The 27074-nt window shown below is 45.5% G+C and overlaps 2 protein-coding genes across 6 annotated transcripts in view; one reads left to right on the top strand and one right to left on the bottom strand.

Moving 5' to 3' along the window:
• Positions 1-27074, bottom strand: part of ASTN2 (astrotactin 2) — a 661500-nt gene that overhangs the window by 146149 nt on the left and 488277 nt on the right. For all 5 annotated transcript variants that reach the window (XM_083721626.1, XM_083721627.1, XM_083721629.1 and 2 more), the window contains one exon: positions 24115-24294. In XM_083721626.1, the coding sequence (XP_083577752.1) occupies positions 24115-24294 (180 nt within the window). The remainder of the gene's footprint in view (positions 1-24114; positions 24295-27074) is intronic.
• On the top strand, positions 1716-16518 carry TRIM32 (tripartite motif containing 32). The gene is made up of 3 exons (XM_083721764.1): positions 1716-1811; positions 8909-8982; positions 13682-16518. Exon 3 carries the CDS (start codon positions 13735-13737, stop codon positions 15679-15681), a length of 1947 nt encoding a protein of 648 aa, XP_083577890.1. The 5' UTR covers positions 1716-1811; positions 8909-8982; positions 13682-13734; the 3' UTR covers positions 15682-16518.

Here is a 27074-nt window from a genome sequence, read left to right as displayed (position 1 = left end):
CTGTTAACCGGAAGGCTGGTAGTTCGAGCAGGGGGTTGGACTAGATGACCCTCGGGGATCCCTTTCAACTCTATGATGATCTCAGATGGTAGACACAACATCATCTAACCCAGCTGCAAACTAATCAGAATTCTTATCAGGTAGTCAACCTCATTAATCTCTCTGTAAACAAATCAAGATGAATGCTAGATAAACAGGTCATCAGGCACCACCCAGTGTAACCTCCTATGCCATCTTCCAAAGGGTGGGTGTTAGCACTAAAAAAGGTGGGGAGACCTTTCTTCCATGCCTGTAACAAAGAGGAGTTAATAGCTGCAACCATTAACATAAAGGGGAACAAGCAGAACAAAAGCAACCCACAAGACTGTTGGGTGTTTTAGTCTTATCTGTTTTAGCTTATTTCACATTGTTTGGTTTTAAGGTGCCCTATTCATTATTATTTTTTAATGTTTTGCCATATCTCTAAATTGTTTCCTTTTAAAATTGTTGTCACTGTTTTATTAGACACCTGTATTGACAAGGCGATCATTTAATGTGCCTTACGCAGAAGAAAGTCCCTCAAGGGCGCTTACTCTGAAGTAATGTTGGAAGTAAGTAGGTACAGGATTGATGCAATAAGATTTGGAAATCCCTCCCTGGAGAAGCCAGACTGGCTGCCTCCTTGTCCTTCTGCTGGCAGATGAAAGCATCCAGGAATTGATTGCTTTTAATTAAACGGCTAGTGCCATTCTGTTTCTATTGTGATTATTTTATTGGCTTTAATGGATACCACATATGAATATGGTTTTAATTCTATCAATGTTCAATTGCTCTTTTATTTTAATGATTGATTTTTCTATATTTTAATGGTTGTTTTTAACTGTACGCTTCTTTGAATCCCGTCACAGAAAAAGGTGGGGTATAAACAACAACATCATCATCAACAACAGCAGCAGCAGAACAACAGCTTTGGGCAAACACGCACCCTACATACAAATAACACTTTAAAAAGTCAAAACAAAAAAAAAATTCCTTCCAGTAGCACCTTAAAGACCAACTAAGTTAGTTCTTGGTATGAGCTTTCGTGTGCATGCACACTTCTTCATCTGAAGAAGTGTGCATGCACACGAAAGCTCATACCAAGAACTAACTTAGTTGGTCTTTAAGGTGCTACTGGAAGGAATTTTTTTTTTTGTTTTGACTATGGCAGACCAACACGGCTACCTATCTGTAACTTTAAAAAGTCTAAGTCTGGCTGATAAAAGCAAACATTTGTCGGGTGCATAGCCGTTTTGAAAACAACAGCAACACACAACTGAAAAAAAAGTTCTGCAAAACAAAATTCATCTAAAAAACACCCCCAGACCACCGAGTACAGCAAACGCTTTTTACTCTCCCAAAGAAAACAAAGTTGTTGTTGTGTGTGGGTTTTAAAGCCCTAAAGAGGCATTAAAGCTGAATGACTCTCAATCTCCATTATTGCCGCCATTATTATAATTATTTATTTATATTAATAATAAATTATAATTATATTATGATTTTAATTATTATTATTAATAACAATGCCTGAAACAATTATCCGCCTCGGGTATTCCGCGGATTCGAACTATTGAGCCCCAAAACTCCTCCCGGAGGCGGAGGAAAGAAGACCTCCCTTGAAGACTTCAACTCCCATGAAGCTTCGCAGGAGGCGACGTTGCCGAGCGAACGAGGGTTGTGCCAGAGGGAGGGAGGGAAGGGTGGGAGTGGCAAAGGCCCCTTCGCGCAGGCGCAGAGGATGGTGGGGACAAAGGCTTGGTGCAGCTGCAGGAGAGAGAGAGAGAAAGCTGCAGGTAGGGAGGGGCTCTGTTTTGTTTGGGGGGGGGCAAAGGGGTGGCCGCACCGGGGAAAGGGAGGGGGGCAACGGGCAGGAACAGGGCGACCCTAGCACATCTCCTCCCCAACCAGTTATCCCCATGCAACTTCCACCCTTCTCATTTGCGCCCAGAAAAGGCTGGTTCTTCATCCCGCCGCGCCTCCTTCCCCCTTCGCTGCATCCCTAAAGCAGAACGGTGCTGCGCGCACTTCGCTTCCCGTGCAAAAAGAGAGAGCGATCTGGCCGTGCAAAGAGACGCGAGCACCATTCCCTCTGCAGAGAGGCCTCGCCAAAGTCCAGCTTCCGGCCCACCACAGATGCGGAAATCCGAACAAGGGGGGCAGGGGGAGACCCGTCTTCAGAAAAAGCAACAAAGGACACGTCATTTAAAAAAACAAAAACAAACCACAGACACACACCGTGCAATGCAAAAGCAGGTTGTTGTTTTAAAACACTTCAGTTCTCCTAAATTCCAGCTGCTCAATGCCTCTTAAAAACGGGCATCTAAGCCAGCTTGGAGCACACTTTCTATTCCGAAGTAAGTCCCACCATAGGAAGGATGTGCGAGAGAGGGCCGAAAAGAGAGACGGCAAGCAGCAGCAGCACAGCCTAAGTTTTGCAGTTCCTGGAGCCGCAATTCTGCATGCAGATTTGTGCCAAAGTTCCCTTTCAGGTGAAAGGGAGCCCACAGTCTTTTCCTGCATAGGGAGCCCCAAACCCTTCCAGAGGTACTAGCAGCGCTTATCTCTCAGGAGCTGAAGGGCATAATCTTCACCCCCCCCCCGCAGGTCTGACAAGAGCTCCCTGAAAGAAGCCCCAGTTTCATGGTGAGCTATGGCGTGCACACAAAATTTCATAGAGATCTATGGATTACATGCATAGAAAAATCTCTTTTTCTTTCTCCATGCCCAGCATGTGATCAGTGCTGCACCCGACTAAAATTCGTACACCACAAAAGTCTCTAAGCCTCATGGGCCAAATAATATTTTTACCCCTCCAGTTCCCTAACCTAGTGGTCAGGATGTTGGAATTAAGACTGGACAGGCATGACTTTAACTCCCTGGCTTAGTGCCATGTTTTATTTGGACAGCCATTTATTGTCTCTCAGCTTAATCTGCCTCACAGGGCCACTGTGAAGATTATAAAGGTCATGGGGAGAATCGAGAACTGTTTGAAAGAAGGGTGGAAATGTAATGATGTCATTTTGATAATTATTAATAAAATTCATTAGGGTGCACAGTTCACTTTCCTCTCTGCCTTCTCTTAAGTAAACTTCCAAGATAGCCTATAAAAAGTGTCCTAAGCGTTGCAATACATGCTTCCCTCTCAATGCCATAACATATACAAACCCAAATTTATCTTTGCTTTGATAAGTCACACAATTTAAGATAGAAAGCGCTACGTAGAAAACACACACATACACATTGCTTTGTGGATTCTTTGAAAACTGACAATCAACTTCCTAATCTACATTAGGGTAGCCTAGCAATGTTGTCACCGTCTCCTCTTTTTAAATTATTTTTGTTCCTTCACCTGCAGCCAGATAAGCAATTCATTTTTATACATACAGTATAGCACAAGCAGTCTGCTCAGCAGGAGGGACTCCAATCTAAAAATTGCCCATGTAATGCAACAGGGCCAGGATATTTAATGGCTGAGTTACAGGTCAGTAGAGGTGAGGGACCTGTGGCCTCCAGATGTTGGTAGACTGTACCTCTCATCACCTCTGACCATTGGCCATGCTAGCTGGGGCTGATGGGAATCAGAGTTCAACCACAATTGGAGGGTGGGCACATGTTCCCCACCCCCGTGGTGGAGTGCAAGAACTAGGAGATTGTGCCAATGGCCTGATGAAAAAAAGCTGGGTTTTGTGGAAAGAATTGAAGGATCACAGAGGTGTGTCAGGCAGAAAAGGAGATGCTGTTCTTTGTTTTGGTTTTGGTTTGGTGGTGGTTGTTTTTTTTAAAAAAAGCCTCTGGTCCTTGAGAGAACTCATAGCAATCTTTTAAATCAGGGTGGGGGAATTTGTGGCCCTTCAGATGTAGTTGGCCAACTTTTCAGGGATGATGGGAGCTGGAGTTGTCAAAAGTTCCTACCCCTGCTTTAAAAGAACATCCTTTGCACGTGCAGCAATAAACCTGCTAGCACATTTGCAAATCTAAGCAGAGTCTGGTATTATTATTTATTTTGTTATTTTTTCAGTTTATACACTGCCCTATACCTGCAGGTCTCAGAGCGGTTCAGAGGGTAAAATCTGAATATAAAACCACAAAATACATAATAACCCCCCCCCCAAAAAAAAATCAATACCTCCCTCCAACTCCTTTTAAAAGGGCATAGGATGTCAATCAAATCAACCAAATGCCTGGTTAAAGAGAAATGTTTTGCCTGGTGCCTAAATGTGTATAATGAAGGCGCTAGGCAAACTTCCCTGGGGAGAGCATTCCATAGACGGGGAGCCACTGCAGAAAAGGCCTGTTCTCGTGTTGCCACCCTCCGGACTTCTCGAGGAGGCGGCACATGAAGGAGGTCCTTGGAAGATGATCTCAGGCTCCAGTTAGGTACATATGGCAAGAGGCAGTCCTCGAAGTATTGTGGTCCTGAGCTGTTTAAGGCTTTATATGTCAAAACCAGCACTTTGAATTGGGCCCGGAAACTAATCGGTAGCCAGTGCAGTCGGACCAGGATTGGTGTAATAGGCTCAAACTGTCTTGATTCGGTGAGCAATCTGGCCGCTGAATTCTGCAGTAGCAGTTTCCGAACCATCTGCAGAGGCAGCTCTACATGTAATGCATTGAAGTAATCTAACCCAGAGGTTACCAGAGCATAGATGACAATAGTTAGGCTATCCCTGTCCAGATAGGGGCGTAGCTGGGCCACCAGCCAAAGCTTATGGAAGGCACTCTGGGCCACTGAGGTCACCAGAGCGTCGAGCAACAGCAAAGGATCCAGGAGTACCCCCAAGCTACGAACCTGCTCCTTCAGAGGGAGTGTAACCCCGTCAAGAGCAGGCGATCTCCCACCCAACTGGTCTAGGGAACCACCCACTAACAGTGCCTCAGTCTTATCTGGATTGAGCTTCAGTTTGTTGGTTCTCAAAGCAGTTTCTGTGCCAAAACTGGGTTTAAACCCCGATTGAAACGTCCAGAAAATCAGTTTCTTCCAAAAACGCCTGGATCTGGTTTGCAACCACTCCCTCCAGAACACTGCTCAGGAAATGGAGATTAGCAACTGGCAAGCAGTTAGGTTTTCCAAATTGGTATGGTTTCAGATAAGATCAGGGAATTGTGGGTTGAGATTCCTGCACTGGAAGGGGGGTTGAGCTAGATGACCCTTCGGTTTCTTCCAACGCTACAATTTTGTGATTCTATGTAGAGCAACACCTTGGTAAAAATGTCCCATCCCCACCGCAACGTTACCTCCTCAATGAGCATAAGAATGTTCACCAATAATTTAAAAACAAAACCCAGAAATAAAATACTTTTTAAACACAGTATCTGTAGCCATCTTCCCCATAGCGATATCCTGGAAAGTGCAGCTCAGTCAGAGGCTTGAAAAAGTATGTCTGTCTCCCTCTCCTCCCCCACCCTAGTGGCTTTTCTACAGCTGGATCATTATGCACAACGCTTGAACACCTGAAAGCACAATACAAGTTCTTTATTCGTAGTAGCATATTATTATTAGTGCACCTAGGACTGCAAATAAGTCCATTTACAACTGGCATAGGCAAACTTGGCCCTCCAGATGTTTTGGGACTACAACTCCCATCATCCCTGACCACTGGTCCTGTTAGCTAGGGGTGGTGGAAGCTGTAGTCCTAAAACATCTGGAGGGCCGAGTTTGCCTATGCCTGATTTACATGAACAGATGTGGAGAATAACTGCAGTAGAGAGTGTGACTGTGTCAAGGTTATCCCCTTGAGTTAAAAAATTATAAAATGCTTTAGATTGGCCATACATTTGGCACACCCAGGAAACCATACCATACTTGGGTAACCTTGTCAATATACAAAGTGGCACTGGATATGGAAGGAAGTGGGTGAGACATAAGACCTCACTTTCCAATCCGCTGTATTCCATTCCTCTAATGGGTACTGGATTCCCTATTTCAGAAGAAGTCATCCATGCAGTACATTACAGGGCAACAGAACCACAATGAGGGCTATTCATTTCAGCTCCTGCACTGGTGTTTGTGTTTGTTTTTACAGGGCTTAAAGTGTGTATAGTGTGTGTGTATAAAGTGTGACACCAAGGTTATTAAGGAGGGAATAAGCAGATAGTTTAGGATGGAAGACTATTCTAAACTCCTGGGTGTCAGCATTTGACGATTATAAATGATTCTGCCTCCCCCAGATCTCCTTATTCCCTCCTTCCTGAATAACTGTGGTGGTGCTGTCCCTCCTCCTCTAGCCAGAAATGCCACCACATCACTTTAACATAGGCCACTATAAACCAACAGTGTGTTATTAGAGGGTTAAAACGAACTTGCTCTTTCAAATCTTTTAATTGCCTCGCTTGCAAGTACAGCAAAGTGGCTAAAGTGGTTTTGAGTGTTACAAGTTTAGACTTCCCTGAGACTTTTCAACTGGCCTTACAAATTGAAGTAATATTTCTCCACAGTAAGCCTAAATCTGATCTGCCACAGTTTGAATTCATTGCTTCTTGCACTTCCCTTAACATTTTTTGGGGGGGGACTTTGCCTTATTTCCACATTCATGGAGTCTTGTTCAATCACTGCATCATGGTCACATGATGGGGGGGGGCTGAGGGCCCAAATAAAATTCCAAGGAGGGGGCTGGGCCCCCTCAAAATTCAGTAGCAGCTATGCTCACATGCTGCAGGGTGTTCTAACTTTACTTACGCAGCCCTGGCTCCCTCAGTTGTGGGGGCAAGACAGCGCACTTGGTCACACTTTTGCTAAGCAGTCTTCTAAGCAATTACACTCCCCCCATCTGAGAAGCCTTACTTAGGACAGTTTCTGCTGAGCATTGCTGACATGCATGCGCCCTCCAAGCACCCCAACAATGCCAACTTCTTTCACTCAAGTTTGCACCTAGAGTACTGAAGAGACTTGAAGCTGAATAAAGCTGCTAGCAAAACACTTCATTTTTGTATTGTACTTACTCTCTTATACATCACTTTAAACCTGAATACTAAAACCTCTGTTCAGTGTTAAAAACTCAGATATATAAGCTAGGTGCCAAATGGTTCCTTAAACCAAGCTTGCAGACACCAAAACAGAATGTCTAGTTGCTATTTTGAGGCAAGTCTTGTTTTTCAAATGATGGATTGACTGATTGATTCTCAGTTAAATACCTGGCTAGTTCAGATGACAATCTTAAACTAGATTAAGAGCTTTGATAACTTAAATAATAAAAGTCACATGGTCCAGGGACAGTCAACATGTATATGTTGACCAATTCCAACCTCTTTTTCTTAATGGTGACAGCTCCTGCCCCGGGCTGCACAGAAAAAGCATTTTGGTTCCAGAAATTCATTCCGATTGTGCAGATAAAATACAACTGATTGTATTCTGCAGGATAGGGTATTAGTGTGTGGAAACAGTCCAGATCCAGTGTTTACCAAATGGAGATGCCAGGGGCCCAGCTATCTTCACTTGGTCGCAAGTGGTCAAAAGGCAGGTGCAAAATGTGCCTGACGCCTGGCTAATTTCGAACCCTGCCTCTATTGTCATTGTTAAAAGTGGAAGCAGAGAGATACCAACAGTGGCGTAGCATGGGGGGTGCAGGGGGGCCGGGCGCAACATCTGGGGGTTAGGGTTAGGGGGTGCAAATCCACGGCTTAGGGGGCGCAAATTACTTGCCTTGCCCCGGGTGCTGACAACCCATGCTACGCCACTGGATACCAAGATGGTATGGACTGGTCAGATCTTGTGAGTGTGCGCTCATTCTAGACATTTGGCAGAAGCCATGGGGACAAGAGCTCAGGTGGCCACTGAACTGAAAAGTTATGGGGAAAACTGGAACATGATTTGCGGTGGGCAACCCACCACTTCCCCCCAAAACTGCCTCCATCTTTCTCTCAACTGCACCCCTGCCACCATCCCACCCAACCATTCTTCTCTCTTTGCAAGCCTCTCCCCAACCACAGCAAAAATGTGTCCAGAATCTCAGCAGAAGAGCAAGCAGCTGGTGGAAAGGGTGGGTGGGTGGGAACCACAAGCCATGGAATGGGTTAAACCCACGCTCCTCTGTCCACAGTTTCTCCCTTGTAGATCATTCCTTTTAAGCTATTCTCTCCCAGAATTGTCACCACAGTTCTGTAAACCCGAACTCAGAGGGAGCTGTTTGCACAATGCAACTGAGAATTCTGGTTCAGCTCAGTCAGCTTTAAATCACCTCTGTAGGCTGTGCTTGTTAGGTCTTGCCCTAGTGCAAACATCTGCAAATGAAATTAATTGGAAAACAACAAAATAGAGTAAATGTACTTTTTTAGGGTGGGAGAGAGAAATAATTGTGACAAGCAAATTATACTCCAGCACTAATTTCATTCAAATTGGGCCCTACCAGGCAATTTTACCCAACTGATTCAGCTCACGCTTAGCACAGAAGTGAAAATAATACAGTGCTGGTCTCCTTGAGACTGTTTTTGGCTTTAGATTTAAATTTCTCCTGTTAAGAATACAGCGATGGGGTGAACTCCCATTGCTCGGTCCCTGCTCGTGCCAACCTAGCAGTTTGAAACCACCCCAAAAAGTGCAAGTAGATAAATAGGTACCGCTCCGGCGGGAAGGTAAACGGCGCTTCCGTGCGCTGCTCTGGTTTGCCAGAAGCGGCTTAGTCATGCTGGCCACATGACCCAGAAGCTGTACGCCGGCTCCCTCGGCCAATAAAGCGAGATGAGCGCCGCAACCTCAGAGCCGGCCACGACTGGACCTAATGGTCAGGGGTCCCTTTACCTTTACAGCTTCGGAAGTGTTGGGCTTATTACTACTTTGACAATGCATATACCTCCTTATTGCTAACCATGTTTCTTGTAGTATCTAAAGTACTTTCTGGGGGCAGCTTGAAACTTGCTCATTAACTTTCCCCTCTCTTTGCCTCTGTGAATCCAGGGAACTGCCTTGACACCTGACACACGAGATAAAAACTGCTTGGATGTCATTACGGATCACCTACCACCAGTGAGGTAAAGACCAAGTTGGCTGTGTTGCTGAATTATTTCCAGTAACTGCATCCGAACACGCAGGGGACGGACACACACACACACAGTATTTATGATGTGAATTTAGTACCAATAAAACGGCAACACTACTTAGTTTCACCAGTCACAAATCTGCCTTGTTATTAAAACCGATTGCCGTTTATTGCTAAGAAGTAGATCTCTGCAGAATGTGGCCAGTGTCTTATTTAATAGTGCCTGGAATCCTCCATCCTCTTCCGGTTATCTAGAAATTCCCCTGCACTTATGCCTCTCTGCAGTCATACTTTGTAGAGCTGATAAGCAGAAGATGTGCAAATTCATTGTTTAACTGCAACCCCCCCCCCCCAAACAGCTAACTGTTTTTGTTTTGTAAAAGCCCAGAGCCCGCTCTTTTATTAAAAAGCCACCAACTTTCTCATTCTCCACTTTTTGGAGCTCATTTCAGAAGCTCCTCTGTGCAATTTACCAAGCCAAGAAACTCACGCATCTGTTAGTCTTGTACATGTGCAGATAACAAGCAATGTCTCCTGGAAGCGCATTTCCAGCAACTTCAGTGTCTTGCATCCATGAAAAAAAAATCTAATAATCAGATTCTCCTTGGTAGCAGGTTAGGGAGTTTTCACCACTCGGGTATTAAAGTTGCTATGATAGGTAGGGCTGTAGCATAATGAGCTGCAGATGAGGACCCACACAAAGAAAGCAGTAAAAACAGTCCCTGCACATAGAAAATCAGTATGCTGGAGAGAAGACTAGGGCAGAACCCTTCACCCTGACATGCTAGCTTTCTATGGGTAGGGATTTTGTTGCTCTTGTTTTAAAAATATTTATATGGAGAAGCATTTGGGTACATGGGTCCCCTATCTGCTTTATGAAAGTGCTCTAGTCCTTTCCAATTTAGATGAAAACAAGGCTTCTGTCTAACCCAGGGGTTGTCAGTGTCATACATCTCTAGCTTCATGTTTTCTAATAACCCCCAGTGGTTGTGCAGGATTTCTCACATCCACTCGCCCCTCCTTTAATGACCAAGCATTTGGAACATAGGACCAGCCTTATAGCAAGTTAGACAATTGGTTCACCTAGCTCAGTACTACACCACCTGCTGGTATCTCTTTCGTCATCTGCTCCCTGATCCTTTTAGCTGGAGATGTTAGGGATTGCACCCAAGATCTTCTGCATACAAAGTTTGTATTCTTGTGCAGAACTGGAAGCTTTCCCAATTGCAAATCCACGAGAAAGACGAATACCATCTGTATCCTATCGCATAATGGCTTAATGATGCCACCTGTTTTGTGTAGCTCTTTCTCAATGGCTTTCAATGGCTTAACTACTTTGAAGACAGCACAGCTGGAATCCTGAGAATGCAGAGTTTAATATAAAGGAAAGGAATAGGGAAGTGGTTTGGGAACCTGGATAACAATACTGTCTCATTAGATTGACTATACAGTATGCGCAAGATATCTGGCTGTTACAAGACTCATTAAAGATAGTTGAGAAGGGAAATTACATGTATTTTACCAAAAAAAACCGCCCATGTGGAGGGGGGTTGCTTAGGAATGTGACCCTGCACAGGGAAATGCACAGGATTTTTGCAATCATTTTTTAAAGCACCTGATTAACCCCTGCTGTACCAGCACTGATTGGAACACTTGAGGCTTGAAAGCATGGAGCCTGTTAGGAGACATCAGATCTATGGTTTTTGTTGAAGTTTCTTGCTTTGAAGGATTGTTTGGGGTGACTAATATCAAGAGTGGTCGATTGCCCTCACCCAGTCCATTTCCCTTGTTCGTCACATCTTATCCAAACTCATCTCCACAGTAAGCAGTGTTACATGGTCTTTGACACATAACCTAAGAGGATCTTTATTTTGCCATTTCTGATACCCAACAAATGGTACAACTCCACGGGGATGAACAAATGTATGTAAACACATGAACCTGCTTTATATGGAATCAAGGCACTACCCCAGTACCGCATGCTCTCACTGGCAGCATTGCTTCACAATCTCTAACCTTAATCCAGGTAGCATGAAAACTCCCACTGCGTGATGGCCTTCCTATTCTGAAGCTACATTACAATGAGCCAGATCATCGGTCTTTCCTTCCACTCCACTTTTAAGTGGCTCCACAGGGTCTCAAGCACTCTTTCACACTAAACCTTTTTCACTAAAACCTGTATATGTTGCATGCAGAGCATGCCTGCATGTACCTAATCCAGCGCTGTATGTTGCTTACTGACAGCAGACGCCAAGGGTTGAATCTGGGGCTCCCCATGAGCAGAGCTCTGGTGTTGAGCTATGCTCCTCTTATGAACACAGAAAACCATCTTATCTAGCTCATCTTATCTGTTTGTTCCTAACTGGAAGCAGTTCTCCAGGGTTTCAGTCAGGAGTCCTGTCCCCTGCCCCATCTTACCTGAGGTTGGTGACTGGACCTGTGGCTTGAGGTGCACAAATCATATGCTCTACTCCTGAACTGTGGTCATTCTCTCCTGTTATGAAGGCACTTTCTGCTGTGTCAGACCATTGCTCCACCTAGTCAGTATTGCCTGCACAGCCTGGAAGGAGCTCACCAGGGCTTCAGACAGGAGACATTCATAGCAGTTGCCATTAGAGATTGAAGCTGGACCTTTTACATGCAAGTCAGACACTCTGCCACAGAGCCATGGCTATTCAGAGTGGCTCTCTAAAGACTGAGGCAGGCATCTCTCCCAGCGTTGCAACTTCACATCTTTTAAGGATTCCAGAAATTGAATCTAAGTCCAATATGTGTGTGAATCATGCGCTCTCTACATAGCTCTGGCCCCTCACCAGCTACATGCATGCAACTGAAGCTGTGTGAAGGTGATCTAGTCACCAAAAGAATCTGTTCATTCATGCCACCCCCACATTTCCCCTCCCAAGCCCGGCTTACCCCCAAAATTGAGATCTTTTGCCCCAAAAATATGAATCGGTATTATAGGTTGTACCCCTCCACTAAGTTACACACAGAGTAGACACACAGAGATTAACCAGGTAAGGGGAACCTTTGCCCCCCCCCCAGCTGTTGCTGGACTACAACTCCCTTTATCCGTGTCCATTGGATATATTAGCTGGGGCTGGTGGGAGTTAGTTCAGCAATGGCTGGAGGGCCAAAGGTTCTCCACAGCTCAAATCAACCTAAGTTGGTCATGACCATTATTTTAGCCATGTCCGCTCTTAGAAATAACATTGCAGCTCTCCATTCTCTCTCCCATATGTCCTTCTGATCTCATACTCTTTTCTCTGTTAGTCTATTTGTCCCCTCATTATTCTATACCATGCTACGAATATGGTAACCTGCCTTGTACTGCAAAATACATTTTTCCATGTATCCTAGTAGCATCTGCTGTGAATGGCCTCTAGGATCTCAGGCAGAGGAAGATCTTTCTCATCACCTGCTAATTCAGGAGTGGGGAGCCTTTGGCCTTCTGCGTGCTGCTGACCTGCAACTCCTACTAGCCCTAGAAAGCATGATCAATGCCTAGGGATGATGGGATATGTAATTCCACAACATCTGAAGAGCCAAAGGTCCACCATACCTGTTCTAATGGAGCCTTTTAACAGGAGCTGCCAGGGATTGAATTTGTGACCTTCTGCATGCAAAACAGGTGTGCTGGCAATGAGTTGCAGTCCTTCTCTCAATCCAAATCATGTTAAACAGATCTGACTTATTAAGGTGGATTATATTTAGCATCAGCTCTGAAGAGTAACATTCTACTTGAGAGGCATTCCTACCTAGGTTGCACTAGATCAGGGGTCTGCAACCTAAGGCCCATGGGCCACAAGCGGCCCATGGGGGTTGTTTAACCGGCCTATGGACCCCTGCCTCCCGCTGAGTCGGCTCCTGTACGCTGTGCTAAACCAGTGCAGAGCAGAGCGGGGACCGCCTTCTGCAAAGCTGGCTGGCTTCCCATTGGCTGTAGGAAGCTCCTGCAGCCAATGGGAAGCTGCTCATGTCTCCTCTGCACTGGAAATAGTGTTTGTACGTGTGTGTACTCCAGCCCACTGCGGCGTCTGCGGAACCATGAACTGGCCCAAGCCACAAAAACTTTGCCAACCCCTGCGCTAGATGCTCCATGCCAGCCCCTTACTTATTTAGCATGTGCAGAGTCTTTGAAAGGCCAGGGGTACATACTGTGCTCCTCTCAAAAGGCTGTCCCACATCCAGACCTGCTCAGTGCCAGAGCTGCTGCAACTTGTGAAGATTCCTTTCCACTTGGGGCAGTTCAGCTGTGAAGATTAAACTTCCTATTTAATTGTACCTTTTGAGCCCATGGCTTTATTTAGTGTGACAAAAAACAAAGAAACAAACCCAAATCTGGGCATTGTGTGTGTGTGTGTGTGTGTGTGTGCGCGCGCGTGTGTGTGTGTGTGTGAGAGAGAGAGAGAGAGAGAGAGAGAGAGAGAGAGAGAGAGAATTGCTTGGCATAGGTAGAGGGATGCAGAAGTAAGGAATCTCTCACTTGGGCCAGTGAAAGCTCTTTCTATGTCCATTATAGTCTTAGAAGCTCCCTGCTCCACACCAAAAAAAGTCATGAGATCTAGAAGCCTGACACTTTTTTAAAAAAGAAAAAAAAGCAGTGCAATTAAATCAGCCTGGTTCAGAATATTGGAGGGCTAAGCACCCACTAGGACTTAAATATTTTATTCTTCTCTTTTCCCTAACAGCATCGAAAACGGCTGAGATAAATGCAGCCACTCTCAACCTCACCTGCAAAGTCATGGCTGCTGCCCCTCATCTCAATGTGGACGCACTCCGTGAAGTCTTGGAATGCCCCATCTGCATGGAATGTTTTACCGAAGAGCACCTAAGGCCGAAACTGCTGCACTGTGGGCATACCATCTGCAAACAGTGCACTGAGAAGCTCCTGGCCAACAGCATCAATGGGATACGCTGTCCCTTCTGCAGCAAAGTCACGAGGATCACCAGCTTGGTTCAGCTGACGGACAACCTGACCGTGCTGAAGATAATAGACACAGCGGGACTCAGCGAAACCGTTGGCATCCTCATGTGCAAGGCTTGCGGGCGGAGGCTCCCCAAGCACTTCTGCAAGAGCTGTGGCATGGTCTTGTGTGAATCGTGCAAAGAAGCTGAGCATGTGCAGCAGGGGCATGGCGTGGTTGCTATCAAAGAGGCAGCCGACGAACGGAGGAGGGAATTTGGGGCCCGGCTCGGCCAGCTGCGAGAGCTCATGGGGGACCTGCAGAAAAGGAAGGCAACTTTGGAAGGAGTTTCGAAGGACCTCCAAGTCAGGTACAAAGCCGTCCTGCAGGAGTATGGGAAAGAGGAGCGCAAAGTCCAAGAGGAGCTTGCTAGGTCCCGAAAGTTCTTCACCACTTCCCTCTCTGAGGTGGAGAAAGTGAACAGCCAGATCATGGAGGAGCAGGCTTACCTGCTGAACATCGCCGAGGTGCAGATTGTGTCACGGTGTGACTACTTCCTTGCCAAAATCAAACAGGGAGACATAGCCCTCTTAGAGGAGGAGGGTGATGAAGAGGAACCTGAACTGATGAACAGCCTCCCCAAAGAGTTGACCCTGCAAGAAGTTGAGCTCCTCAAGGTAGGCCATGTTGGGCCGCTGCAGATTGGACAAGTGGTTAAAAAACCCAGGAGCATCAATGTGGAGGAATCGCAGGTGGAGATGGCGGCAGTGGCCTCTGTCTCCTTCAGGGAGGCAAACGTGGCTGACGCAGAGGCCAGCTCGCTGCCCAGTTGCTCCTCACCCAGCAAACCACGCATGCCAGAGGCAGCATCCAGCATCCAGCAGTGCAACTTCCTCAAGAAGATGGGCTCTAAAGGCAGCACTCCAGGGACTTTCAACCTGCCCGTCAGCCTGCATGTCACGCCCCAGGGGGAGGTGCTTGTAGCAGATCGCGGAAACTTCAGAATCCAAGTCTTTACCCGCAAGGGCTTCCTAAAGGAGATCCGCCGGAGTCCCAGTGGCATTGACAGCTTTGTGCTCAGCTTTCTCGGAGCAGATCTGCCCAACCTGACTCCTTTGTCTGTCACCATGAACTGCAATGGACTGATTGGCGTGACCGACAGCTACGACAACTCTGTGAAGGTGTACACGATGGACGGGCACTGTGTGGCGTGCCACAGGAGCCAGCTAAGCAAGCCGTGGGGCATCACTGCCCTCCCATCGGGGCAGTTTGTAGTGACGGATGTGGAAGGAGGGAAGCTTTGGTGCTTCACAGTAGACCGCAGCATTGGGGTTGTGAAGTACAGTTGCCTGTGTAGCGCTGTGCGCCCCAAGTTCGTGACTTGCGACACCGAAGGGACTATCTACTTCACCCAGGGGCTGGGCTTGAACCTTGAAAACCGCCAACACGAGCACCACTTGGAAGGAGGCTTTTCGATTGGTTCCGTTGGCCCAGATGGCCATCTTGGCCGGCAGATCAGCCATTTCTTCTCGGAGAACGAGGACTTCCGGTGCATCGCAGGGATGTGCGTGGACGCCCGGGGGGACCTGATCGTTGCAGACAGCAGCCGGAAGGAAATACTGCATTTTCCAAAAGGGGGTGGCTATAACATCTTAATCCGGGAGGGACTCACGTGCCCTGTTGGCATAGCCATCACCCCCAAGGGACAGCTCTTGGTCTTGGACTGTTGGGATCATTGTATTAAGATCTACAGTTACCACCTGAGGAGGTACTCCACACCTTAAGAGGAAAAAGGCATAGTGTGTGTGAGGGGGCAGGTGTAACTGTGTCCACACAAGAGATTCCTTTGTTGTTCCTAGTAGACTGACTTGTCATTCAGTGCCATAGTTTTCAAACAGAGTGTGCCACAGTCCTGGCTGAACTGCTGCAGCGGCCACCTTTTTTGTGTGTGCTCTTAGAAGAAAAGATAGGCAATCTCTGTGTTTGTGTGTGCACATTTTATTACTACTAAAATAGAAGTTAGCTAAGTAAATCTCCTTAGTAAGTGGAGAGTGCTGATAAAAGAGAGCTGGGATTTTCATAAGTCCTGCCTTGCACCCCTAGGTTCCACCTCCCCTTTCTGCCACTGCATGCGTATCAGGGCTCCAGCGCCAGTCTCTTTTCATTGGCCTTTTCACCACAGTAGCTGGTAGTACTTTCCCCACTACTGAATCCTTTTAATTTCCCAACCGTGTTGGTGCAACCCACCCATCACAAACACTTCATCACCACAGTCCTGGTTTGAAATCAACCCCCCACTCCCCAAACCAGGATCTCACCCATCCTTACAGTGCCAACAGAGCCCTAGTGCTCAACATGTGTTAATGTGTATGTGTGCGTGTGCGTGTGCAAGAGAGAGACTGACTTTGTGCCCATTGATCATTCTGAAGTTAGACTGCTGCAATTGCAGGAAACTTGACTTGAAGCTAAAACTGTCTCCTAGGATTCTATGTTCATGAACCTTTTGTTTTGAACAGCAGCAATAGCCTTGCTGGATGAGAACTGATCCGAGACTTGTTTTTTGATTCATGACTTTTGTGTTGTCTCTCGCTTGGAAAAAAAAAAAATGTCTTGGAAAGCCATGTTTCTTGTTGATGTTTTTGCTAGGGGAAGGAGAAATTGGGAGTAAACAAGATCAAATCTGACAAACGATATGTTTAACCCTGCACCTTCAATATCCAGCATTCCACACCGCTGCACTGCCTGATGGGTTTCCACTAGTTGCACCGTACGGAAAAGCTACTTGTCCGTAAGATGGGGGAAAGGCAGCTTTTTATTTCATTACAGGGGATCTCCCCCCGCACGCCATGTCTTCACGTCTCAATTCCTTTCACAGCAAAATGCTATGTTGCCAGCGATGCCGCTAGGCCTTATTTAAGGTAACAGACGGGTTTGCGCATCAGCCAATGGGCATATGGCTTGGGTCAGATGAAGCGTGAAACCACAGCTGGGTGAATTAGCACACCCTAGGCATGCCCAAAAAAGGACAAGAAACACACCCTCTGATGTAACTGAAATATCTTAGAGAGAAAGGAAACCAGCTTGTTAAGCATAAATAGGACACAGTCGCCCAGCGTTAATCTGCCAGAATTAACGGTGTTAACTTCCAGCGGTGCCCTTGCAAAAATGCTGGGGCAGGGGAAATGATTTCAAGCTGGTTCTGTAGTGGCTTGGTTTGCTGGAGGGAGGAAAAAAGTCACAGCTCGCCAAAGCTCCAGTTATCATGGCCCTTGCATTCTCAGCATGGGCTGGGGAAGGCCAAGGTACTGCATATGTGTTTGTGCTCTGGCTCTGCCAAGCAAGAGTGGAGTATTAATTGGTCTGAAATGCTTTGGATGTGACAGGTATTATGTAGAGCAGAGAGGATAACTACGCTCCCACTGTAGTTGCAAGAGCTGGATATATAGATACCTTTCCTACTAATTTACTCCTGCAAAATGGGGGGCTGGCAGGCTGCTCTCTCTTTAAGCTTTCTTTTAATTTTTTCCTGAAGACAGTTCAGGAAAGGCAGGGTTACAGTTAAGGTGATGGATACCAAAAAAAAGTGTGTGAATAATTAGGGGGCACAACCCCCCCCCGCCTGACTGTAGCACCTAAAAACACCACAGATCTTATTCTGTGCTAGTGTGGCTCTGTAACTCTGTCCTAAAGATCCCAGACTCTGCACTTGGAATGAATTTTGCAGACTGTTTGTTTGTGTTCACTCTCTTAATGACATGCAGAGTTGTGTGATTTTTGTTGTGTGTGATGTGAAGAATGTAGAGGTGAATAATATTCTCATAATAATAATTATGATTATTTATTAAATTTATATACCGCCCCATACATGCAGGTCTCAAGGTGGCTCACAGGATAAAATCAGAATATAAAACCACAAAATACATAATCAAAACAAAAACAAAAACAATAAAACACACACACATTTTAAAAGGGAATAGTTAGGGAGAAAGAAGACCTAAATGATAGTATTGGTGAGTTGAGAACTTGTCCCTCTTCTATTGGGACCCTTGCCCAAACCTTATCTTTTTTTTTAAAGCTGCTTTATTTCCAAGTTTCATCATCATGAGAAACAGAACCTTGCTTTAGCTCCAACATAAACAGACCTTTTCATGTTGGATTGCACATGAGATACTACATAATGATCTACAGCACAGTGAAAGGGTACTGTTTTTATTTTTAAGATAGATTTGATTGCAGCCAAGTATTGCTTCTAAATTAGGTGGATTGCATTTATGGTAATATCCCAAATACAGCAACAGTGACCCACAATCCCAGTTGTTTGAATGGAAAGCTGATCGTGTGGTCTGCCCCTTCCTGTGTGGGTTTTCGCTTTAATGGGTGGGCCCTGCCAGTGAGCTTTTATACCAAACAGAGAGACAAAGAATGGCTTCAGTATGTAGAAACAACTGAGATTGCAAATAATCACCTGGATTGGGGTATGTGTGTGTCTCTTCTGTCTAATTGCTGTGCTGCCTTCACCCACGGCCCTTCGATAAACATTACATTTATAGCTGCTGCCTATCAATATTTTTTTATTATTATTATTTGCCATTTTGAAATGTTTGCTTTTATGAGCTGGCTGCTGCTGCACAGCCTGTGCCAGACTGATTCGCAGAAGCAATATTGTGTTTTATAAATAAGCACTTGCCGCATACGCTGTTCCAGGGAGCATCTTTTGTAGTCAATATCCCACTACAGAGAGCATTTGGGAAAGCCATAGGTTCATTTAAGTGGACTTAAAGCCCACTCTGTTCTGCTGACAGAGCACTTGACTGCCTTGGCTTTAGCCAAATAGCCACATTGCAGTTTAAGCAAAGCCCACCATCTGTTCCACTCTCCCGACAGCAAATGGGCAGAGGGAAGAGGAACAGCACATTTTAGTTTATGGTGCATTTGTGATTCACGGAGGTCCACCCCACATGCTCGCTGTATGGTGTGTTGGGGGGTGGGCTCTTTGCATCTGCTCTGCTGTCCTGTTTTCAGCACAGATGGAGGACACAGGACGTTTCTACCCCAGCTGCAGTCCACGTGCCTCTCTTGGCAAAGCAGAACTCTCTGAATTGGCCTTTCCTGCTTTGGTGAGGAGAGAATCACTTTTGCAAGCAGCTGCTAAGCCAGAGTTCTTACTGAGTGATGATTCACATGGGCTACATGTTTAAAACAGGATCATACAACTTGAAACAGTCTTGGGTTCTCCCAAAAGAATCCTGGGAAATGTAGTAAGCTAAGGGTGTTGAGCGGGGAAGGCACTGGCAAACTACTCCAGTATTTTGCCAAGAAAACTCCATGGACATAAAAAAGGAGAAGCTTTGAGAAGAAAGTGAGAGTTTCCAAGGCATGCTCTGGTTCATGGGGTCACCAAGAGTCAAACACGACTAAGACGACTAAACAACAACAAAAAGGGTGGTGAGAGTTGTTACGAGACCCCTGTTCCCCTCACAGAACCACAGTTCCCAGGGAAAAGGGAAATATTACTATTATTTTCATAAAATGTATATACACTCAAACCTCGGAACTCGAACGGCTCTGCTGCCGAACGTCTCAGTTCCTGAACGCCAAAAACCCGGAAGTGTTCCGGTTCTCAAACGTTCCTTGGAACTCGAACGTCTGACGCAACTTCCTCTTGAGTGCAAGAAGCTCTTGCAACCAATCAGAAACCGTGACTCTGAACTCAAACGTTTCGGAAGTCAGGTGGTCTTTCGGAATGGATTACGTTTGAGTTCTGAGGTTTTTGACAGTACTGCTCAATTGTAATAAATCCTCAAAGCAGTTTACAAAAATATTGTTAAACCACTCTGAGAATTGTTAGCTCTGTGAGGGGAATAGCAAACTGCAGTTTAACAAGCTTCCGATTCCTTGGGGGAAGTGATGAGCACTTAAAGTAGTATGATAATGATCTGAATGTACCACAGATCCATTAATTTCAAACAAATGTTGAATCATCCTCAGCCCCTAACAGGAATGCCTCTGCTCCTTGGGTCCATTTTCCTCTTTCAACTGAGATGAAGTGTTGTCTCCCTTCTGGACAGCTGAGCACGGTCAGCTCCCTTGGGGCTACATTTGGTTCCACACACCTCATCCCATTACCTTTCTCTTAACTTAAAAATGTCTACACGTCTGTGTATGCAGGGAGGCACACCTCAGTGTTGTAGAAACCATTTTGAGTTTGGTGTAGGGGTGGCCCCTGTTTCGCTTTCAACACTGATAGGCACTCATTCACCCACATTCACTATTGGTAATGTGGATTAATAAACAGCTGGGTAACTGTTTTGTCACTTTCACAAATGTGTTTTGCTGTGCCTTTTGTTTCTGGCTGTGTGCTTGAGAGTGCATTGTGTTTTTAGAAGGCTGAGTAATAGAGAGGAAATTGAATTAAATGTTCACTGCAAAAATAATAAGAAGAGAAAAAGCTGGTGTTATTAAAAACACTTCATCTCCTCTCTCGCCTCCTCCCTCCCCCTTAATAGCAGGTCTGTTTCACAAGGTCTTAAAAACAAATTATGCTTGGTAGGTAGGGAAGAAACAGAAGCATTCTCTCTTGTGCTATTAGGAGATGCAGTAATTGCAACAGCAGCAAACAGAAATTCCTGTGGGCGTACACAGGGTAACTTCATCAAGTTTGACTCCCTGCTACTCAGATATTAGGGGTTTCTTTTCCTTTATTGTATTGGCTCCTATTATTTCTTAAACACAAAGAGAAGCAGCCTGAACACAATCTCTCTCTCTTTTCTGCAGCAGCTGCAGCAGAAATTTTAGGTAAAGGTAGGGCTATTTAAGAAGACCCCCCACATCTCCTCTAAAGCATTAAGAAGCAAAGAATTCATATTTTCTCTACGTGTTTTGGGTGTGGAGGAATCTATCTTATACTGACTCTGACCACTGGTCCATCAAGCTCAGTACTGTGTACAATGACAAAGCAGATGCTCAACCATTGAGTTATAGCTCTTCTCTGAATCTTCCAATGAAGGTGTATCTTCACCTAGATCAGGGACACACACCTTTAGTGGTAGCTCTCAAGCTTGGGCATTGAATCTCAGGGAAATTAATCCTGTAGTCAAGGCTGTAGTCAAGGGTCAATTTCTGAGGATATACTCAGCACACCTATATAAACATGATTTTGTGCTTAAATGGTGAACTAATGGGGTGTCCCATGGCTCAGCTGTGACATCTTTGTCGCCAAGTGTGTTGTTTTACAGCATTTTACAATATCGGTAGATCTTGTGTGATGAATTTAAAACAGTGTTGGAGAACCTGTAACCCAGGCTTCCTCAACCTTGGCCCTTCAGATGTTTTGAGACTACAGTTCCATCATCCCTGACCGCTGGTCCTGCTAGCTAGGGATCATGGGAGTTGTAGGCCAAAAATGTCTGGAGGGCCGAGGTTGAGGAAGCCTGCTGTAACCCTTCAGGTGCTGGACTCTTTAACTCCCTGCCACCCCCCTCACCCCTCTGTCCATGGGTAGTGGTCAAGGATGATAGTAACTGGAGGACTTCTTGAAGGCTAAATGTTCCCCATCCCTGGTTTAGAGAGGTGGAGATGTGTCTCAGTGATGACAACAGCCATTCCACTAATCTTCCATCTTGAAACTCTTCGTCCTTTTCCTTTGGTGTGTTGCTTAAGGTATATAGGCTCAGCAACAGGTTCAATCCCCAGTACAGTATCTCCAAACATGGGAAGAACATGGAGAGAGCTACTCAGAGTAGGCAATATAAATCAGTCCAGGACAGCTGCTTATGTACTGTATGGTTGAGGCAGACGGTAGCTAGTGTAATGGCTGTCCCCAGTGAAATGTTGCAATTTCCCCAAACAAATTCTTTCTCCTTAAAAAAAGGTCAAGGTAGTTTCTCTCCTTCTGCCCTCACACTGGTGTAGCAATGCAAGCGGAATTAGATGACAGAACGGCAGATACCAGAAACATGACCACTCATTGGTGTTTTGTTGTCTTGGTCTTATGGTTTCAATCAACTAGTATATAACTGAGGACCAGTGTGGTATAGGAGTTAGAGCAGTGACTCCTGGGTTAAAATCCTCACTCGGCCATGAAGCTTTGTTAGGTGACACTCAGCCTTACATGATTGTTGTGAGGTTGGGGGTGAGGTGGGTGGAGAGAAGATAACAATGGTTGGCTCTTTTGTGGAAGAATAAGACATTAAAAAATGATAAGCAAAGAAACAATAACCTGGTTTCAACACTCACAAACCCTCTCAGCTACAGTTGTTACGCTACTTCCCAAGAAGGAACTCTACATTATTTGAAAGCCAGGTTATTGAAAGCAAAAATGCCACAACAACCTGCCCTGACGCAAAATGCAAAGATGCTTATTTGTATACTTTACAATAAATCTTTCTGTTGGTCAGGGGGTGACAACCTTTTTTTGCACATTGGCAAACTGGAGAACTGACTGTGGGCACCACACACAAATACTATCCTATTGGATTCTTCTTCCAAACTTAAGGTCACTGGGAATGGAGAGCCCTGTGGGCACCAAGGAACACCTCTGTGGGCACTGAAGTGCCCACGGGCGCCACACTGGCAACCGCTGCTGTATTGTCATCAGTAAAGAAGCGAGATGCAGAAAAGTAAAGGTTTCTCTTTGTGGGAAAGGACATTACATATTTTTTTAAAGAAAGTTGCTGAGTGGAATTCACTGAAGCGCAAATCCCTCAACCAAGCTGAACTTTACACTGGATTTACTACACAAACTTGCACTGCTAACCTACAGGATTCAGTCTAGTTTACTCATTCATACCATCATTATAATCAACAATTTTTAAGTCTCCCCAGAAATCACACAGTGGGTAAGATCAATGACATGGAAGAGGAGCACACACTCACTTTTTCCCACTCTCTAGTCAGGCAGCACCAGCAAGTTGTCATTTATCATTGTTTAAGACTGAAGCAAATGGGTTAGATGAATTCTGAATGAATTTTATACAAAACACAACACATAGGGAAACACCAGAGGGGAAAAGACTGTCCAGGAAATGGTTGGGAGGGTCACACTGTTTTGCATCCAGCTTCACCTGCACTGTCTTGCATCAGGTTGCCTATGCACAGTAACTTGCCTATGCACAATAACTTTAAAGCACATTTGAAACACTCCCCACCCACCCAAGAACTATGTGCACTGCTGTTTATCACCGACAGAGTTGCATTTCCCATCAATCTGTAACAAACTACAGTGCCCGGAATTCTTGGGAGTGGGGGACGATATGCTTCAAATGTACTTTAAAAGTATATTATGCTCACAGTGTTCCATTTCTTCTCCTGAATGCAATGCACAGCCCAATCCCAGACTGCAGACAGTAGATAGCTATCATAGCTAATAGCCTTATAAACCAGCAGATAAGGAGTGAGGCAAATGTCCCTAGGGAGCAAACCCCCCCCCCCCAATTCCAGCGCACTGCAGTTCCATCCTGTGTCACCAACAAACAGAGTGTTGAGAAGGATCTTTATCTCATGTACAATGGAGTTTTATGCTGATGGACCCTGATCAATTATTTCTGGAGATTTGTTTTCACAACAAGCTATACAATTTAACCAGCAGGGGACCGGGATTAGCAGTGTGGCTCAACTTTCTGAAAATGGTAAGTGGCAGGCAAGCTGCAAAAACCAGGTGGCCATGTAGTTTTCTGGAGGCGGCAAACAAGCCGGCTATTGCAAATCGCTGAACTTTTAGAAATATAACCTAATTGTATCACTTCAAAGTCCCAAAGTTTATTGCCCTGTTTAATGATGTGTCTGGTTATTTATGGCACTGCACAATGAGTCTGCTGCTGAATTAATATACTTCCTTAAAGACCGTCATTGTCGCAAGCGATAAAACGGAACCATTCCCAGACAGCTCAATTATGTCACATTTATAGAAACCTACTCAAATCACCCTCCGCAATTTTCAGAGGGCTGGCAAGCAGATGACAAGGATCGCAGCGCGTTGGGCTCAGAAACAGGACAGCAAGCGAAAGCCTTGCAGGCGGAAATCAAGGAGCGCAGATGGACTTGGGGGGGAGAGAGGTGTGCATCTGGGAGAAGAAAAAAAGTGGTGGCCCCAGGCTCCTGCACTGGAAAGGAGCCCACTCCCCAGCCATGCAACAGAAGGAAATATGTAGAACTCGTTATATGCAAAGCAAAGTGGGAATAAGCGAGAAAACTTCTGCTAGCCTCCAGGAGCATCTTACCTTTCTGATACTGGAACCAGAGCTGCTGCTGCACTTTCTTGCTGGGAAAGTGGATGGTGCAGCTGAACTCGGATCCATAGAGGGCCTCTGCTATGTAGTGGGAGCCATACTGCTGAATGAAGTAGAGCAGTTCTTCACGGCTGCTGTCCTTGTTCAGGATCTTCAGGACATTAAAAAATCCTGTAAGAGCCAAGAGGGAGGAGGAGGAGGCATGTCACAGATTTTATTTTATATTTTTTTAAAGTTAAGAAACAATGCAACAGAAGGAAACCTGGAATACCATTCACATACACTATTGACCAATTGAATTGCTCAATGTGCCCTCCTTCTCTATTTGTTTCTCCTACAAATTCCAGTTTTGGTGCTTGGCAAGCAGATTCAAGAACTGGGTGCACTGCTGTTTCCGTAAGGACTCCTCAGGTGAAGCTTGCTCTTCTTTACCCCTCTGCACATGGCCACCTTCAAGCCTACACCATTGAACCTGTTTTGCAAGACTGTGACCTTCAATGCAGCCATTTCAGCAACCAACACAGCAAGATCAGTGAGTATTTGCCACCCGGTTCTCTGGGGGGCTGCCTTTTAGATAAATGAGGCCCAAAACCAATTCCAGAGAATGGGATAACACCATAAGGACAATAGAGGACAACACCATAAGGCAAAAGAGCCTGCTGAATCAGTCCAGCGTCCTGTTCTCACAGTGGCTGACCAGATGCCCTTGGGAAACCTACATGCAGGATCTGACCACAATCCCCACCCTGTGGTTTTCAACAACTGGGATCCAGAAGTATACTGCCTCCAGCTGTGGAGGCAGAGTGTAGCCTTCATGGCTAACAGTTCAACCTCCATGAATTTATCTAATCCTCTTTCAAAGCCATCGAGGTTGGTGGCCATTACTCTCTCCCATGTGTGCAAGTTGCACAATGTAAATATGCACTGTGTAAAACACAGAATAGTGCATGTTTTCTGGTGGGAGTGTGCAGAGGGCTAAAGAACCATCACCATAAGACTTTGATGTCACAGCTAGGCAAAGAGTGTCTGATGACCGTACTTTATAAGTAGAATCAGACAGTGTTGTCCTTAAAAATAAGAGAACTCAGAAAACCTGAGTTCGGCTATGTTATAGACATGCTGATTAATTCAGCCAAGTCACTCTCAGCCTCAGGCATCTCATCTAAAAAATGGGAACATGAAATTAATGGCCTTACACAGATATTGGGTGGTAAATACAAAAAAACCGAGCACATTCTTGTTTGTGATAAGCAACATTCCTAGTGTTTCTGTTGCTTTGGCTGCCAACCTATGCAGAATGCTATAGATAGAGGCCTGGCATAACCCTAGCCTTGGAGGGAGCCATTGTAGCTCAGTGGTAGAGCACACACAGCAGTCAACAGAAGGGTGGAACAGCAGCACTTGCCTGACTTTCTGACAGTACGGAGAGTGGGAAGGGCAAGTGGAGAGATCAGTGCTGGGCAAACACACAGTGGAGCCAATACATTAGAAGAGCCTGTTAGATCAGGCCAATAGCCCATCTAATCCAGCATTCTGCTCTCACAATGACCAACCAGATGCCCATGGAAACCAAAAAGCAGGTTTGAGTGCAACAGCAACTCTCCCCTCCTGTAGTTTCCAGCGCCTAGGATTCAGAAGCATTATTGCTTTCACCTCTGGAGGTAGAGCTTAGCTACAGATAGCCCTCTCCTCCATGGACTATTACAGTGTTGGTGTGTTTGCATAGCACCAATTTTGACACCACCTTGCCCCTCCCCCTACACAGCAGCATCTTTACTGCCCCATCTCACTGTCTGCTACTGAAAATAGGCCTTGCCTGCAGAAGGCCACGGGAAGAAGACCACAAGGACAATCACTGTCATTTCCAGTTACAAGGACCAAGTAAATGGTGATGTGAAAGAATCTTAGTAGGCAGAGCCATCCGTGCCTGAGATCAGCCAGACTAGACATTACTGGGCTAGATGGATAAACAGCCTGAACCAGAATATGGCCGCTTCTTATGATCCTTTATTAGGGAAGGGGTATTCCTCAGTGGTAGAGCATCAGCTCTGCATGCAAAAGATCCCAGGCTAGATCTTTGGCATCTCCAGGTGGGGCTGGCAATGAGAACTCCTGAAGCCTTGGAGAACCACTACCAGTCAGGGTTGACAATACTGAGCTAAATGGAACCATGAGGACTAGGCTCTTAAATCATTGTTAAAGACATGGTTTTAGCTCAGAGGTAAAGCTCTTGAGTTGCATGAAAAACATCCCAGGTTCAGTCCCCAGGGGAGACCCTGGAATCCTGGAGAACCATTTCCAGTCAATGAAGACAATACTGACAAATGGTCTGACACAGTATAAGGCAGCTTCTTACAGGTTATAGCCACCTAAGCAGACCCACTGAAACTAACAGACCTAAGTTAGTCTTGTCAATTATTTTCAGTGAATCTGCTCTAAGCTTACAATATGCTGTTCTGTATCCCTAATGCTGCTTCCCTTGCAGATGTGTACAGAAACTGCTGAAATGCCCATCCCTGATCAATAACCAGGCATGTGTTTTGCTAGTCTTTTAGGAAGCTAGTTGATGGATGTGTGTGACACATGTATCACTACTGAGCAATGTTAGAAGCTGAGACATGAAATCTAGGAGCTAAATGGCACCTTAAACCTACACTATGGGTGCAGCGATGGAATGTTTAGGTGCACGTTTTTACAACAAGAATACAAAGGTGAAAATGAATGAACTGCAGCCAAAATATTATGTTCATTTTTCACATGTTCTAGTCCTTCCCCTGCCCACCCCCCTAATATTATTAAGAGGGTGTCTTCTCCAGTCTTCAGAGAGCAGCTGGAAGTGGGGAGGTGGAAAAAGGTCCTCCTTTCCTCCACTCTGCAGTTTTAACCTGAAATCTTAGGCACAGTTCTGCACCCAAAGCTCAGAAACTTCTCGCACTAATGAAATTCCTTGT

Source organism: Podarcis gaigeae (genome assembly GCF_964106915.1).
Source record: "Podarcis gaigeae genome assembly, chromosome: Z".
NCBI classification, from domain to species: domain Eukaryota; kingdom Metazoa; phylum Chordata; class Lepidosauria; order Squamata; family Lacertidae; genus Podarcis; species Podarcis gaigeae.
Note: the sequence above shows the minus strand (reverse complement) of the source record. Positions and strands in the feature narration are given on the sequence as shown.